General features: G+C 38.2%; 2 protein-coding genes across 3 annotated transcripts in view; one reads left to right on the top strand and one right to left on the bottom strand.

Annotated features, from left to right (window-relative positions):
- The window catches only part of LOC117171585 (polyadenylate-binding protein 2-B-like), a 113,553-nt gene extending 109,141 nt beyond the window's left edge, over positions 1–4,412 (top strand). Inside the window, exon 7 of the mRNA XM_033359029.1 lies at positions 4,365–4,412. Within this exon, the coding sequence (XP_033214920.1) occupies positions 4,365–4,398 (34 nt within the window). The 3' untranslated portion in view covers positions 4,399–4,412. The remainder of the gene's footprint in view (positions 1–4,364) is intronic.
- The window catches only part of LOC117171586, a 90,024-nt gene that overhangs the window by 31,697 nt on the left and 41,552 nt on the right, over positions 1–16,775 (bottom strand). The gene's annotated exons all lie outside the window — the stretch shown is intronic.

Below are 16,775 nucleotides of genomic sequence, written 5' to 3'. Positions count from 1 at the left end.
AGCTATAGGACACCACAACTGCGATGTTGAACACGATGCGATGGAAAACTCAATTGAAAAAGTCTGCGTCACTGAGGTTAGGGATATAATTAAGAACTTGAAAAACGGTAAGGCTGCCGGGGTAGACGGTATTAACACTGAAATGCTTAAACACGGTGGCGCGTGCGTACCACATAGACTGTGCGAATTGATAAATTTATGTTTCAAGATGGGAGACGTCCCAGACAATCGGAAAAAAGCAGTTATCGTACCAATATCCAAGAGAAAGGGAGATAAAAGCGAGTGCAATAATTACAGAGGGATTAGCTTATTAAGCACCGCAAGGAAAATATATTCAAAAATACTTACTCGTAGGGTAATGAAAAAACAGAAGCAAAGATTTGGGAAGTCCAAAGTGGGTTTATGCCAGGAAGTTCATGTACGGATGAAATATTTAGGTACGTGGGTTAGCGTTCGCAGATGATAAGGTTGTTATGGCAGAGTCTATCGAAGACTTACAAAGAATGTTGAATAAACTAGATGCAAGCATGAAGAGCATGGGCCTCAAAATTAACGCAAATAAAACAAAAACTATGGTGTTCTAAGGAAAGAGTAAAAAAACACTGCAATATTTTATTAAATGATGAGAGAATTGAACAAGTTGATAAGTTCGTATACCTTGGTAGCTTATTTACTACACACGAGAATATAGATGAGGAATTAGATAGACGAATAAATGAAGGTAATAAGGTTATTGGTAGAGCAGGTCCCCTTATCAGAAGTAAAAATATATCAAATAAAGCTAAAATGGCAATACATAATTCCATATTTGTACCGAACGTACTATACGGTAGCAAGACATGGACTTATCAAGAAAAAGATAAGAGTAAAATTAACACAATTGACATGAGATTCATGCGCATAATATGCGGGAAAACCCTGATGGACAAAGTAAGTAACGAGACAATTCTAAAAGAATGTGGTGCAGAAGAGACGCTAGTAGACACATGGGAATGAAATCGGTTAAGATGGTTCGGACATGTTGAGAGAATGCCAAATGAACGACTAACGAAACAAGTATATCAAGGTAAAGTAAATGGCAGCGTGCCTAGTAGAGGAAAGTATGGCGGCAAATAGTTAAGAAAAAGAGTGTCAGTAGAGTGAATGACGCCTGAAACAAAGACGTTGGATATTAATGGACCCAAGTGGGGAACTTTACATAATGACTTCGTGAGATTCTTCGCTTGGGGTGATTGCTAGAGAGATTGATCAGCAACCTGGGTCGGAGCAGTGTTGTGGAACGAACGTGTTATTTTCTTAAATAGCACGAGAATTCTGGATCAATCTGAAAAATCTCTATCCCTTCCACACACTACTCCTTTCCCAAACCGAGTGAGTCACGCCTACCTCGAAAGGGAAATGGCTTAATGGTGTAATAATAATCATTTATATTTGTTCCCTTGAAAAATATTTTTTTTCTAAAATTTTACTTGTACAATCAATTATTTTTAATGTTGTTTACTTATTTTTATATTACATGTTCATAAATAAAAATTTTATTCAATTTCAATTACATTATATTCAATAGTGTAAGTACTCGTTAAACCGTTAAATGATTCAGCAAGCTTTTGGATGACGTTTAAATTCATGTTTTCCCTTAAGCATTTATATAAAACGATTGGAAAACTGTTTTGATATATTACTTAAGTAAAATTGATTTAATTTCAATAGGTTTTTTTTTCAAGGAAATGAAATTTTATTTAATGAAAAACTGTTAAAACGATATCTAGTTTAATGTCTTATAGTGTAAAAACAGGGAGCGATGGGACAACTAACGCCGCGCTGGAAATAATGTATTCTGCCCTGGACCTCCAGGCCTTTCTTCTCTCGGATGAGCTCTTCAGAGAGGAACGCAATAAATGCCGCCTTCAAATCGAAGGCCAAGGCAAGCGTTCACTTCCCTGTGCCAATTCTCGTCATAATCTCGATCATAAGCGTGGCCTCGCAGTCCATGAAGGATCTCCCTTTCCTAAAGACATACTGGAAGTCCGACAACCAGACAAGTACTCTTCCAAAGAAAAAACATGGTTCAAAGGATCCAATTCGTCCGGGTCAAGGATCGGCTTCCCCAGACCGGTGGAATGTCCGAGAAACATTCCTATTTGTAGTTCCCTGTTAAACGGGTATTCCGTGTCCATCATGTAATTCTCTGTGGGGATGAGGCGCCAGAAAAATCAAACTAAATACTAATGCAAAATAAACTTCGACTCAAATCAAAGGCCGCAAGCAAGCGTTGGATGTTCGGAGGTTATGAGGGGCAAGGTTACGTATCTTTTAACACTTGCATTCGGTAAGGATGAAAAGGAATGGAAAGCGAAAATAGAAATTGTTTAAAGGTTAGTGACAATAATTTTGAGGTCAAGCGTTGGAATTATTGCCACTAAGGATGACGAGTTTCTGAAGCCTGTGATCACCAGTTAACGACCGCCACCATTTTATTGTTAGAATTTAAAAATTTAGGCATCCTTCTTGGCAAGTTTCGACAGGGTCTTTAAAGCGAAAAGAAAAATCCAATCCGTGCGGTGCCCATGAGTGCAAACTAAGACAGTACCTTTAAATCCGTTGAACTAGGACTTTCCAGTGTCAAACAGAGACTAAGCCGAACAAATCCATGTAATACATCACCTAAACGGTAGATTTCTTTACTTTCTTTCCTTTCAAACATACAGAAGAGACAGTAAATATTGGCTTCTTGAGTCAATGGCCAAAGTGTGTGCCGCAAAGAGGCAGAGAGGGTTCCAGATTAGTTCTAAGTTGGTGTTAGCTGGCGGAAAGATTGGATAGAGAAGGAGTGGAGAAAGAAAATTTTCAATAAAAATGGCGGCCATCTTTCTGTAATTTAGTTATAAACCGTATATTTTGATATTTATAAAAATCAATGGCGAGAAACGTGGTTTGAAAAATTGTAACAGCAAAGGAGGTGAACTCGATTAGTGAACGATTGATCAACTTTATCAGGAAAAAATATCGTGAATACTATTAAAGTTAAAGCACGTGGCGCACTGGCTTAATATGTCCAATTTATTTTGTTAAACATGCTTTATATCGGTGAAGCACTGGTTTATGAAAATAGCGCCAATGCGTAGATGGTTCAGAAACTAAACCACAGCATTTTCGCCTCTATTAACATCTTCCCTCTATGAATTGTCCAACCCAAATTCTATTTTGGTGATGTCTCAAAATCATTTTGACCCCAAAAATAAAAAAAATTGTTTGAGACGTTTTTATGATAACTTAATTTATGATTTTTTGATAGAGGATAATGAACATATTTTCATAAAATTAGTTTAAAAATGACATATTGGTTTGTAATGTTTAGTTCAACATGAAAAAGGAGGCTCTAGCTACTAAACATTTTCGATATGTGAAACTGTGTTATAAATATGAGAAATTGGAGAAAAAGTGGAAAAATAAAAGTATTTTGGAAATTATTTCTCTCCAAGCCAACGTAAGTCCTAAATACATCTACAGGAACAAAAGTCAATAAAAATTGCAGCCAAACTTAAACATAAATGAATGTTCTGCCTCTAAAAGTTTCGGAGTTATAGTCTGCACAAGTCTATTTTATTCAACTTTCACCAAGCCAAGCATATTCACCAGCCAAGCATATAAAAAAAAGATATTACTGAAATCCTAAAAATGTAATTAAAAAAATTATTTATTAAAAAATGTACTTTCGCAGGTAGCCTGTTACTCCGAAACTTTTAGAAATAGAATATTTTTTTAATATTTAAGTTTTATACGAAATTTTACATGCTTTGATTCTTATAGAAATACTTATGATTTCGGGTGGATTGCACAGGAAAAATAAAAAAACCTCATGTATTCCACTTATTCTTCCATTTTTTAGATTTGTTGGCTTTCAATTTGATTTTTAACATACTTTCATGAAAGTATGTTGATTAACCTCATTAAAAAATTTTAAAATTAAAGTTTTTCTTAAACGGTCCAAACGATTTTTTTTGTATTTTCAAGCTGAAAGTCTACCATTCAAATTATTTTCACTTGAATTAAATCAATACCGACAATTTCTACAGATAGGCCCAGGATGAAATCGAATACGGAAGAAAAAGCAAATCAAGTCGATTAAATGTGCATAAGATTCTTTCAGTTTAGTATATGGTTATGAAAAAGTTTTATTCATTTTTATTTGCTGAATTAATAAGAATTAATGGAACTACCAAAAATGAGCTATGTGAATAATGATTTTCGTGAATAAAGATGCTACTGTGATTCAGATTTTTTTACGGTTTATCAGATATTTATTGTAAATTCTAGGCTTCCTCTATTTATGTGAATTCTAAAACGTGTTTTTACTTTCACAGGAGTTACAGGCGTGGGTACTACATGCCATACTGACCATTTTAGAGGATCTTCTGCCTAGTGCCAAGGTAACATTTAGCAAAAATTAGTACACGTAAATTACATAAACACAATGTCAAGTTATTTTTTCTTTATTGTGAATATTAAGGGTTATTGATAATCAGATATGATTTTGGCACGCATAACTATCAATTATTTAAAATTCCTTTGAATTCGTTTGACTTCATAGAACTCTGCATCCTTTTTTATTCTTTTGAATTTCTTGGAATACTTTTAAACTTTTTAAATTTATTTTGAATAATTTTAACTTCCTTGAGATTTTCTAAATTCCTTGATTTCTTTGTAAATTCCTTAAATTTGTCTACATTTCCAGAATTAAGGGAATTCCACAAATTTAAATTATTTATGCAATTCCGTGGAATTCAGAACATTTTAGGGAAGTTGAAAAAATTCAGAATAATCTGAAAGAGATTCAAAGCTTGCCTGATATGTGTACTAAAACGATTTTTTTCAGAAAGTAGAGAGTTTAGTTTAGATAACCAATGCGAGAGTGATCGCCTTAGATTTAAATTATGAAAGAAAGGTTCAATTCAATATGAAGTCCTCGATTTGTATAAGCAAATCCCCAATTGTATTCTTCTTACAGCCATCACATGAAATTTGAACGTGCAAAATTGGCCCGAAGTTTTTGCTATATTTGCTTGAACTCATACAATTTTAGCGTGAAAAGTCGCAAAACTACTAAAATATAAGGCTCGTGGTAATATAGCACTCAATAACTTTTGAAAAAATTAATCTTTTAGATTGGCCTTTGGTACACTCGTTTAGTGTCCTAAACTAAGGGTCAAGTTCGTTAGTCAGCCATTTTGGATAAAAATTCAAAAAGTGGGCACATTTTTAATATGTTTAAGATCACTTTGTTTTCAAGTAACAATTCTCTGTACGGTTATTCATAGTCTTCAAAAATTCGAAGAATTTATCCTAATGACTTTTTTCATCAAATCAAAAATTACCAGAGTTATAGCATTTACAAAATTAAAAAAAAAACACGAAAATGAACATTTTAACCCAAATAACGCACGATATGAAAAAAAGTCAGGAAGAGAAAGATGGTGTTTTTGAATTCCCTAAAAGATTATCATGACAACTTTTTGAATTTTCTTTAAAATTCCGAAATTCAAATTTTGATAGCATTTTTTTTTTAATTTATAAGAAAGTGCTCCACCGATTATTTTTAATTATATATAAATTTGTTAAAATATGTATAAGAAACGATAGAAACAATCAAATTTACAGTAGCTGAAAATTTGATTTAAATCTCATTCTTGAACATCGTGTGCTATTCTGATCTCCTACCGGGACAGCCGGTTGAGCAGACTCAATTTCACCTGGGGGTTTTTGCTTTTGTCCCTCAGGTGTCTCGTGGAAAGTGGGATTTCCATCCTGGGTGTGATCGCTGATCGCAGGATTGATTGGTGCTTTGTCCTTGTCTCGATTAGCGGAAAATGTTGATTGAGAAGCACGAGAATATACCGGACGTAGATCCTTCTCATGTACGTTCACTAACCTGCCATCTTGGTCGATGCGGTAAATGTCATTATTGAGAAAGATCTTTATTGGATAAGGATCTTGCCAGGGTATCGCCAGTCCTGCGTTAAACTTCTCTTTGTCCGAAAGGTGATGTGCACGTGTTTTAACCAGATCACCAAAATGGTATGGCGAACCCGTCTTATGAGGGACGGAGTAGCGTTGGATATAGTGAGCCTGTTTGATTCGAACATCTTCCAGGCGGGCCATTCTCTTGGGCGTTTTAGTGATGCTCCAAAGAGGATCGGGCTGGGCGTTTCAGGGGTAGCAGCGTTGCATCGGCTACGCAGATTGAATAAAATCTCATGTATTCTCGCATCCCAATCTTTGTGGAGATGATCCACCAAACAATGTTTGTGGGGGTGATGCACCAAACGCAATCTCATATAAAACTCGTTGCTGTGATTCGTCTGGAACACAGAGTAACCACTGATTCCCGGACAATCGATAAAACCCAGAGTTAGACAGTTTGTAACGCTGGTGGAAAGATTGTTCTCTCCCAGTCGGATGGGCTTTATCTGCGATAAACGTCCACCTTGTAACCAGCTTGGTGATGTCAGGATCATCTTGTTGCGAATGAACATTCTCCTCGTATAAATTTTCACTTTTTAACTGGGCCACAAGGACAGGACTTTTTTTTGACTCAAGAATCCTGAGATCTGGAGGCAAAATTTGTTCATTTTCATCAACGTCTATTTGGGATTTCATTTCAGGATGAAGTGAGAGTGCGCGTGAAAATTCTCTTCCCCTAACGGTACGTGGATGAAGATCGAAATGGAACTTTTGCAAAAAAAACTATACCACGATCCAAATTTAGTCTTAGAGTCCTTAGTTTTCTCTAGCCAATTTAGAACTTTGCAGTGGGTTTTCACGTGGAAGTGCGTAACTTAAGACCTGATTCGTTCCTTCCGGGGTTGACTGATCTAAGGCGGCCCCCATCCCGGCGGGGTTGAGATCTGTTTGAAGCCATAGGAACCAGTGCGTGTTTGGCCTGGCCAGTCGTAGATCCTTTGCGAATAGGGTTCTGATTTGTTCGAAAGGTTTCTCGGCTCCCGGGTTAAATGGGTGAGGGGAGCGGATACCTCTGAGAATTTTGGCACGTATTCGTGAATCCAACGATAGACTAGCAAGAATTGTTGAAGTCCCCGACGTCCTTTTGGAGGGGCCGCCTGTAATATTGCCTGTACGTGTTCTTCTTGCAGTTCATTATATTCTGAAGAGATGAGATGACCTAAGTAGCGAAGTTCTGTCTGACCAAAGATGCATTTTTTCAAAGAATATGTGAGTTTATGTAACTCCAACCTCTCGAGAACCAGGTTGAGGTGCAGTAGGTGCTCTTGCGAATTTTTCGAATACACGACAATGTCATCCAAATATACAAGACAAAACTTATTTATATAACCCTGTAGGACGGTTTGGCTCATCAAAAATTGGAAGGTTATAGGCGCGTTCTTTAAACCAAAATCCATTATCTTAAATTGATACGTGCCCCCATGTGGTACGGCAAAGGCGGTATATTTTGATAACACAGGGTATAGGAGCACTTGCCAATATTCTGTACGCAAATCCAGTGTTGAGAAAAAACTGGCGTTCCCGAGTTCGTTAATCGAGTCCTGAATTCGAGGTAGCGTATGGGTAGCATCGTCCAAAATGAAATTCGTATTACGAAAATCGATGCAAAATTTTCGCTTCCCATCTTGTTTCTTGACCAGTACAATGGGTTAACTAGTGTGATTGACAAGGTTCAATGACTCCTTCTGCAAACATTTCCTGTACTTGTTCCAAAATCACCGCTCTTCTCCTTAGAACAAGGATACGGTTGAAAACGAAAAGGCTTGTGACTTATTAGCCGTATTTCATGTTGAGCCGACTAAGTTTGGGTTGATTTTCCTTGAGGATCCAGGGTTTTTTGTAATCGCCGCAAGAAGGCATTGAATTCGCCCTTGCACACAGAGGAGAACTTGTTCTCTACTTGGATCACTGGGGATTCAGCTTGATGGAATTCAGGCATCCAGTTCGTTAAATAAAGGGTGTACCTGGTATCCCTACCAACGTAGAAACTTCCCTCAGGAATATTGATACAGAGTTTCTAGTCATACATCCAGGGTAATCCCGGGAGTACGGGTTCGCGGAGTTCACTGCTGATAAGACACGGCAACTTGATCTGGTTTACCCCAAGGATGATTGAAAGGGTTACTTTACGTTGGGTCATCATAATTGCCCCGGGTGTAGCTAGATCTGCTTCTAGGATGCAGGGTGTCATTGATTTTTTTTAGTTTTTCACTTAGGTTATCCGAATGAATTAAGTTTTCCGTAGCGGTCGTATCCCGTAACCCCACGATGTCATCCCCATTTAAGTGACCTCGGACTCGGGCTAATCGGAGATATTCTGTGGAAGTTGGTGATAAAATGGCTACTGATAGTCGGGGGCGGTGGGGGGCGTCTTGTCCACTGCCCGTCGTCAGTTTTCCGTGTTCCAGCCTTGCCTGGCAGTGCGTTCGGTCACTTTTTTCTAATACACGTCACAATATTTATAATCATTTTGACCCGGACAATGCCCACATTTGGCAGTCGTCCCTGGGGTCTTCACCTTTGTTGGAGGTATTGGTTTCTCTTTTTTAGGTGTAGCACGGTTCACCTTCCTCTTGTCGTGTTCAGCTTCGACGGTCCGTAATATTAGAGCCTTAAAAGTCATGGGAGCGGAAGCTCTGATTCTGTTCCGGATTACCGGGTGGATTAGTTCCATCAGAGCTATAACCAAACTCAGCTCGGAGGCCTGGGGGTGCAGTCTCTTATACAGAAGTCTCTTGCGATGTAAAAACACTCCTTCGGATTCCTTATCGGTTTGCCGCACGGAATAAAGTTGGGTTTGTAATCTTCCCAGGATACTCGGCGAATCGTACTGTTTGAGGAGGAGGTCTTTAAACTGCTCCCAGGCGAAATTTAGGCCTCCGTAATCTTCCCAACATTGTAGAGCCCACCCTCCTTTTTTAACGATGATACGGCGGTTATTGTTTTATGGATATTCGGGATGCGCATATTAATGAAATAAGCCTCAATGCTGAGAAAAAAAACTGCTGGGCCCTTATGATCTTTTCTCCAGAATTCCGGATTTAGATTGAATCGTAGAATGCCTTGAAGGAATTCTCGAAATTCATGCCAAGAAGAGAGGGAGATCCCGTCGGGGCCTATCTGCGCTCCTTAATTACTCCTGGATAATTGGATGGGTTCCAGGATATACAGCCGAATAGTTCTCAGGATGTAGGAGCAGCCATATTTGTGACTTGATCGACAGTCGGATAATTAGCTGGGTAGGCTCCCTGAAAAGCTGCCTAGTATTTTGCTGGAGGAGCAGCTGCATGGGTTCCTTGAAAAGTGGCCGGATAGTTACCTGGATAAACAGGTCATACAGTTCCGAAGTCTTTCTCCACCTATACCTACGGTTTCAGTTGGTGAAATTCTGGGCAATCCCGCTGGATAAGCTCCGACCGAGGATACTGAAACGGCAGCTGGAGGCGTAATGCCTTGGCCTTGGCCTTGGTATTTCCTGAACCTAGGTGTTGGATTGCCGAAAGGAGGCTATCTATCAGGTTTTGTTTGTAACGAAACTGGCAAAACCCCCGTGAATGCTGCTGAGGTGGACGAAACCATGGTATACCCGAGCAGTCCAGGGAAGTGTGGTGATCAAAGACGACCCTGATACACTGTGGACTATTGAACTCATGGAGGTGATCGACGTGTTGTGAGTTCTAATCGCTGATAGGGTCATCATCGGACTAGTGGTTGTTGTATTCGGAAGGTTGCTTGAGGACATAATGGGCACGGTCCTGGTAGGAGGCCCTTGGGGTATACCGATACTTACTCGCCCCAGAGAAATTTAGTAGGGAGTTTGCCCCTTCTCCTGGGGATCCGCATGTCAATATGGGGGTGCCATCTGCCAAGCGTGTGCCTTGATGATGCATGGTAACAGGTGAACGGACCTGTTCTTCGGGTGGAAAGCCTCGAAAATACTCGGAAGTTTCCGAAGAAGAATCAAAGGTTGGATTAAGCTCCACCCGGTTTCGTTGTTCACTCCCGGAAGTGATTGGGTCTAAATCGTCGCTACGGCTCCGTGAGCCGGGGTTGACTGGTGTCCGTGCGGTCATTAGTGGTCCTGGCTAGTCGGACGTAGTACTTCTGAATATTATCCAATATTCACCTTTTCGAAGAGAAGGCCCTCCACGCTGGGTGCCAAAAAATTGTCAAGTAATTTTATTTTATTACTTAAATTCTTTTTAAAATATACAAAAAGAAAACATTTATACAAGCACAAATTAAGAAAGATCAGTCGGGTCTTAGAATAGAAGATAATGATAATGTCGGATTATTGTCAGAAAATAATTTAACACGCGGTGGCCGGCTGGGGCCGGATGATCACAGACTTCAGCCTTTTAAGCGTCCGAAAGGTCGTAATAAATTAAAACAAAAAGGATCCCAGATGCTCTTTACAGAGGACCGAGAAATAATAAGAAGAGGAAAGTAACAAGAGACATAAGATAGAAATAACGAGAAGTAGTAAAAAGAGTAGGAAACAATAAAAAACAGAAAACCAATAAATAAAGAGGTAATTCCCAGATCCTCTTGACAGTGAACTGGAAATGATAAATAAAAAAAAAGATTCCAGAGCCTCTCTATAGAGGACCGAGAATTGAGAAGAAGAGGAAAGTAATAGGCATAAGATAGAGGTAAAAAGAAGTAGTAAAAAGAGCAAGAAGTAAAGAAAGAAGGCTAATTAATAAGAGAGGAAAAATCCTAGGTCATCCAGGCAGAGGACCGAGACGTAAAAGAAAAATCCCCGAACCTCTTGACAGAGAACCGAGAGTAATAAATTAAAAGACGGATCCCAGATCCTCTTTTCAGAGGACCGAGAGATGAGAAGAGAAAAGTAATAAAAAATGTAGGATAGAGGCAAAAGAAGCAGCAAAAAAAGCAAGAAAAAGTAAAGAAAGAAGGTTGATAAATAAAAGGGGAAATTCCCTGATCCTCTAAACAGAAGACCGAGAGAGAGAACAGCAAACTTACAGAAGCTTGAAGAGCAGAAAGAGATCAAGTTTTAAGTTCCTTTTGGGTGGAGCACTTACCGATATATGGTAACTATAGACGGAAAAAACTTTAAGATACCACAATCGATAGGTTGGCTATAGTCGAAGGCTTCCTTCTCTCGATTCGAAGTTTATTTCCGATTTTCCCTCTTTTAACTAAAACTCTGGGCAAACTTAAATAAGTCGTATTCTTTTTAAACGAAAGGAGGTTATTACAAAGTCGAGGCTAGGATTGCGCAAAATTAGTAAGTCAGGCTTTCAGAAGGATAAATCGTGGTATATTACTCGGACTTTATCCACCGACATTTTATTCTCTCGACCCACAACAGGTAATTCGGTAAGTGTCGATAGTCGAAGCGTCACCTTTATTGGGTGGTGACTGGTTTAGTACTGACTAGGAGCTCGCCGCTAGCGAAAGTGTCAGTCGGCTGCGAACAACGCTGCGGCGTGAAGTGCACCCAATCGAAGGTCTCGGCTGTCGGATAGGTAAGGGAGGTTAAAGGGCTGATTAGTCAGGGTGGTAAAGCCTGACTATGATTTAATGTGGGATCGTTGTCACTTATCAATCCTACGGGGATTGCGTGTTATGTAAAACTAAAAAATATGAAGTATAAAATTAGTTTACAGTGAAATAATTATAATCACTTACGCTACCTTTCAGTCTTGAAAGGGCAAGAGAAGATTTGTAGTGTCGATGATATCCCCGATGATCTGTAGAATAGCGACGGAATTATACCGGGTGTTTTTAGTTGATGCACACAAAATATTCGGAAATCAACGTATACGACGACCGAAAGCCGAAGAGATTTAGTTTATTCTTAACACTTCGTTCTATTTCACGATGGAAAATAACAGGTACGCGAATTTACACAATGCGGTTCTTCGTTAAGGAACATTTCACGTTTGTTGAATTGATCGCGACCTTATCCAAGCGGTTCGTACATTTGAAGTTTAAGTTTACAGTGTGACTGCCACAAACTAAAAGACAACCTCCAGGGGTGAGTCTGGGGTTTATATAGGAATAAGCCTCTTGTAATGTCACGTAAAAATCCAGAAAACTCGACGAGGCACGTACGAATTGAGAAAACTCGACGAGGCACGTACTGATAAAGTCTTGTATCTATTTTTGCTCTCGTTGACTATATTTCTAACATACTCTATAATTTTAATTTTATTGTCCCTTTTTTAGCTATATTGATTTCCTTATTATTCGTTTGTAATTTCGTTACTCTTCTCTTCCTCTTTTCTAGACAATATCTTAATACTAATTTGTATAGGCCGATACATCAATTACTTATTTTAACTATATAGTTATATTACTACTTATCACTTTTAATTATGATCGTTATGTAGTCTTAGATGGTATACAATTAGATTACCCTTCATAATGTGGGTGTAATATACAATTTTTTAATAGGATAACTGACATTTTTAAATTAGCGATGTTTTGAATTAGTCGGTAAACTTATGGTCACGCAGGGTAATTAGCTCCCGCTTACTACTTTATCAAGCGTTGCATATTTATCATCGGTCGTAGTTTACTACTCGTGGCTTACCATAAAAGGCATTACCTACCGCTTTCCAGTTGATGTTTTTATCATTTTAGTTTTACGATGCGGTTTAAAATTTATTTTTAAATTTTGAGGGTGTAACAATCTGATGATCACTTTAGAGAGCCCTATAGGTATCCAATATGTATCCTGCAGAGCCGTTTATAGTGTTCCAACATTCATCCTGGAGAGTCCGCTTATAGGTATCCAACATATATACTGGAGAGCCCTTTAATAGGAATCCAATTATTCATCCTGGAGAGCCCCTTTATAGGGACCAGCGATTCAGAATATCATTCAAAATTATAATAATATTTAATGTATCAGGTTTAATACAGACACAGCTCAATATGTAAAAGGCATTTTTTGTTTGCATTTTTTTTCTCGCCATACGTTTCTGATTACCAGACCGTCAATCCATACTATATTGAAAAAATCTCACGGACCCGCATGGTAAAAATTTTAGTGCGTTACTTGCTTAGAAGTCGTAGTTGTGTGTATATGTATAGTTACCACTACTATGCCAGCGGCAGACTAGTAGTCGTGCAACGTCGCAATTTAAACCTAACCATCGCTGATCAACTGTCATGTGCGTTTTAATAGCTTGTTATAGCAGACAAGCTGGAGAGAGGGAATAGTGTTGCCGCTATGCGATACTGTTACGTTTGTCAGTTTGAAAGTGACTAAAATTTCAATGTTTTTCATTGAATTATCTATGAAACTACGTGGTGGAGCCGCTATGCGATACTGTTACGTTTGTCAGTTTGAAAGTGACTAAAATTTCAATGTTTTTCATTGAATTATCTATGAAACTACGTGGTGGAAAAATTTGATTTTTTTTTCATTTCTATTTTCAAGCAGTACTTATACTAACATTTTTTTAATTTCTCGGCCAGAGAGTTTAATTACTATAAATTAAAATGTGGGAAGTGCCTATGCATTGTTCATGAACTACATATTAAATTAGTCAACTGTGACATTAATTATCTCCGCATCGGTATGGTTAAAAAATTTAAAATTAATTTAGCATATAAATAATTATTCTGTTTAAATATATCTCTTTTTCCAATAATTCTATCAGAGATTGATTTTTTCACATACAATGTTAATCAATTTTTCAAATCCGTCATTAGTTAAAATGGCTAGAACATTCAGATAACCACACAGACACTTTCATGAGTGAAATTGTAGAAATTTTTTCCACGAATAAGTAGTCGAATGAGACATCGCTCTCAATATGAGTCAGTAAATTGCAATTTTTTTGCGTATCTTTATTCAAATATTGTTATTAGCTTTTGTCGGATAGTTGCACAAGGATCTCCTATGAAACTTTAAACACAATCTAGATGATCAGAGAACGGACAGATAGGTCGTGAGTTAAGACACGCCTCGATACGCGATAGAGTTTTCGTGAATTCTTTGATAGTAAGAATATGGGAACCTATGCATCTTCGCAAATATTCTTCAAGACTCTTGACACCCCCTTCCCACAGACCTTAAAATAAGAAATGACGGGGGGATATAGTTCCAAGTAATTCCCTCCGTTGATAAAGAATTGCGTTGATCAGATTCCTGGCGCGATTACGTCCGATTACCAGGCGAAAGCTAAATATGTTTAACCTTAAATTTCTTCACCTTGAATTAAAGAAGCTAGCTAATATTTTGGTTTCAAAGAAAAAAATTCTCATGATTGTGAGGTTTTTATTTTTTCGGGTTTTAAACAAACAAAGGAAATTTTTTCCGTAAAAGAAAAAAATTAGCATGTTTCTTTGATTCTATATGTGTGAATAGATGTATGTGTCTCTGTGTGGTTACCTGAATGTTGCAGATACGCTAGTTTTTGTTGTCAAAGCTTTGCTATATGGCAGAAACATTTTATAATTATTCGCATGGCATTTTTAATTTCGATGAAAATTAACAAATTTATAAGACTTTTAACATTTTGAACATTTTCAAAATCGGGTTGGAAAACCTGTGAAATTCTAGTCTCGAAATTCCTTGACGATTTTTTCCCAATTAGCTGCTATTTTTAGTTCATACTTTTTTACTTGCATTCAGAAACTCAATATCTCGGGAGTAAATTTGTATTTTTTATTTGAACTAAAAATTGCATTCATTATCGGGATCTGCAACCGAGGCAGCTCCAATTTTACGTTAGTATTACTTTTAGATTTTCAAGTTCAACATCTACTTCTTCGAATCTGGATAACTTTTTATAATTAAACTTTTTATAATTAAACTTTTTCACTTCATTCAGCAACACTTCAGCTCGGGATTGGATTTTAGTTTTATTGTTAAATGGTTATTTCTAATTTTGTTAATGTTTTGTCGCTATCCTGAAAAACTCCAGTTTTTCGACAATCTCATAAGATCTAAGAAGGAAGTTCCATCAGTCGATCCCGAAGAGGTGAAAAAGGAATTCAGGCGCACAAAGAACTTTTTCGCTGCAGGACCATATAGTTAGTGAAGAACTTCTGGTGGAAGGAGTTTACTTCTACATATCATAATCTGCCCCGCATATTCACTTTATATTTCAAGTCCGAGACTCCCATTCCACAGTGGTTGCTTTTAGGACGCACTATACTCGAAACCTGAAAAGCTTTGGGTTCAAACTTTCATAGGCTTATTATCTGTCAGTTGGAAGGCTTGAAGGTTCATTCACACATTATTTTTATTACACACATTATTATTATTATATTATCTGGAAATTATCGTATGACAACGAACAATGTAACCTTCCAAAGGAGCTGCTTTCAGGGCGACACCATGATCCTAAGATCATTGATACTTTTTAAAAGAATGATCGAAGATATAGGTTTCTGGTGCAAGAAAACTTCAATTTTCTTTGAATGGGAAAGTTTATCAAGATTAGTCTGAAAAAAGAAAGATTACTGGCTTTCCTGAATATCCCAAGCTTGGGGATATGAGTGTTATTAGACATTTTAAGACTAGAGAGACATATGCATTCCTGGACGTGCCTTAAAACGGCTTTCATAAGGTAATATCAGTGAAGGAGTCTCTCTGAAGAAAATAAAAGCATCTTCGACATATTTGGTCTTTAAAACTGTCGGCGTTGAACAAGGTATCTGCGACTAGCATGCTTGCCGTCCCAGTTCTACTCCACTCGGTTAGGGTTGTTCAAGCAACGAAGAACGAGCTTACGATTCCTGATATCGCCACAACTAAGATAATGCGCATGCATAAGAGCTTGCATATCAGCTCATCCGTTCCGCGATTATACATCTTACGCCGTCAAGGCGGACGAGAACATCTGAATCTCCAATGTGTACATAATTGAATTGTTCTTAGTACAGCTTATGTTGTTGCAAATGGCAGAGATTATCTTCTAAAAAGTGTCAGGAAACGCGAGATGATTGACATGCTTTCTTTTACAAAGCCGTGGAGTGGGGGCCGAGACAAGAAAAGTGCACGGAAACTTTGACAGAAATGTAGAAGATCAGTCCTTGTCGAAGGAGAAAACTGTTGCTTTTCTTACATCATCAGGGCTTCATTCAGGTATAGAGGGTTTTATTTTTGCATGTCAAGATGGTGCCATTTCCATCGTACTATATAAGAACCATAATTTACGTACAGAGCGTATCATTCACACGCTGAGCATCCAGAACCCATACTATCCGGGTGTCACACTGTTGCGGGAACAACGTATCTCGACGTAGACGCAACTTCTGTAGGATGCTTGACCTGCTGAGGCTCCTGATGAATATTTGTATTTAAAGTATAGGTAGTGTATTGTGCTTGCGCTGGCATTTAACACAGAAGAATCTGCTGAAACAATTATAAGGTTCATGTACGGGACTCAAGCAAATGAGCGCATCGATCATAAAAGGACGTTTCCTTTTAAACTAGGCCATTGACTCTTACTGGAAACATACCCCCAATGTAAAGTAAATGAATGAATTAAAAAAGAATGGCCGTTGGTATCTTTCCAATAAGAATCAATGTCCTAGTTTACGAGTAGAGTCGTTCCCGCCATCGCACTGACTTCGGCGGGCCGTATCTTGGAACCCTTTGAGTTTAGGGCTTTGTGCCCATTGAGACATTTGTTCAGGACGCCGGGACGAGTGGCATATCAAAAATTCAGTCAAATAACCGAAACCACTCTTCGGAGTAAGGAAAATGACCGAGTGAACTTGTAGAGCCGACACCCCCATTATACTGACTTCGGGGGGGGGGG

The sequence above is a fragment of the Belonocnema kinseyi genome, chromosome 4, assembly GCF_010883055.1.
Source record: "Belonocnema kinseyi isolate 2016_QV_RU_SX_M_011 chromosome 4, B_treatae_v1, whole genome shotgun sequence".
Taxonomy (NCBI): Eukaryota; Metazoa; Arthropoda; class Insecta; order Hymenoptera; family Cynipidae; genus Belonocnema; species Belonocnema kinseyi.
This window is presented reverse-complemented; position numbering and strand designations above follow the sequence as displayed.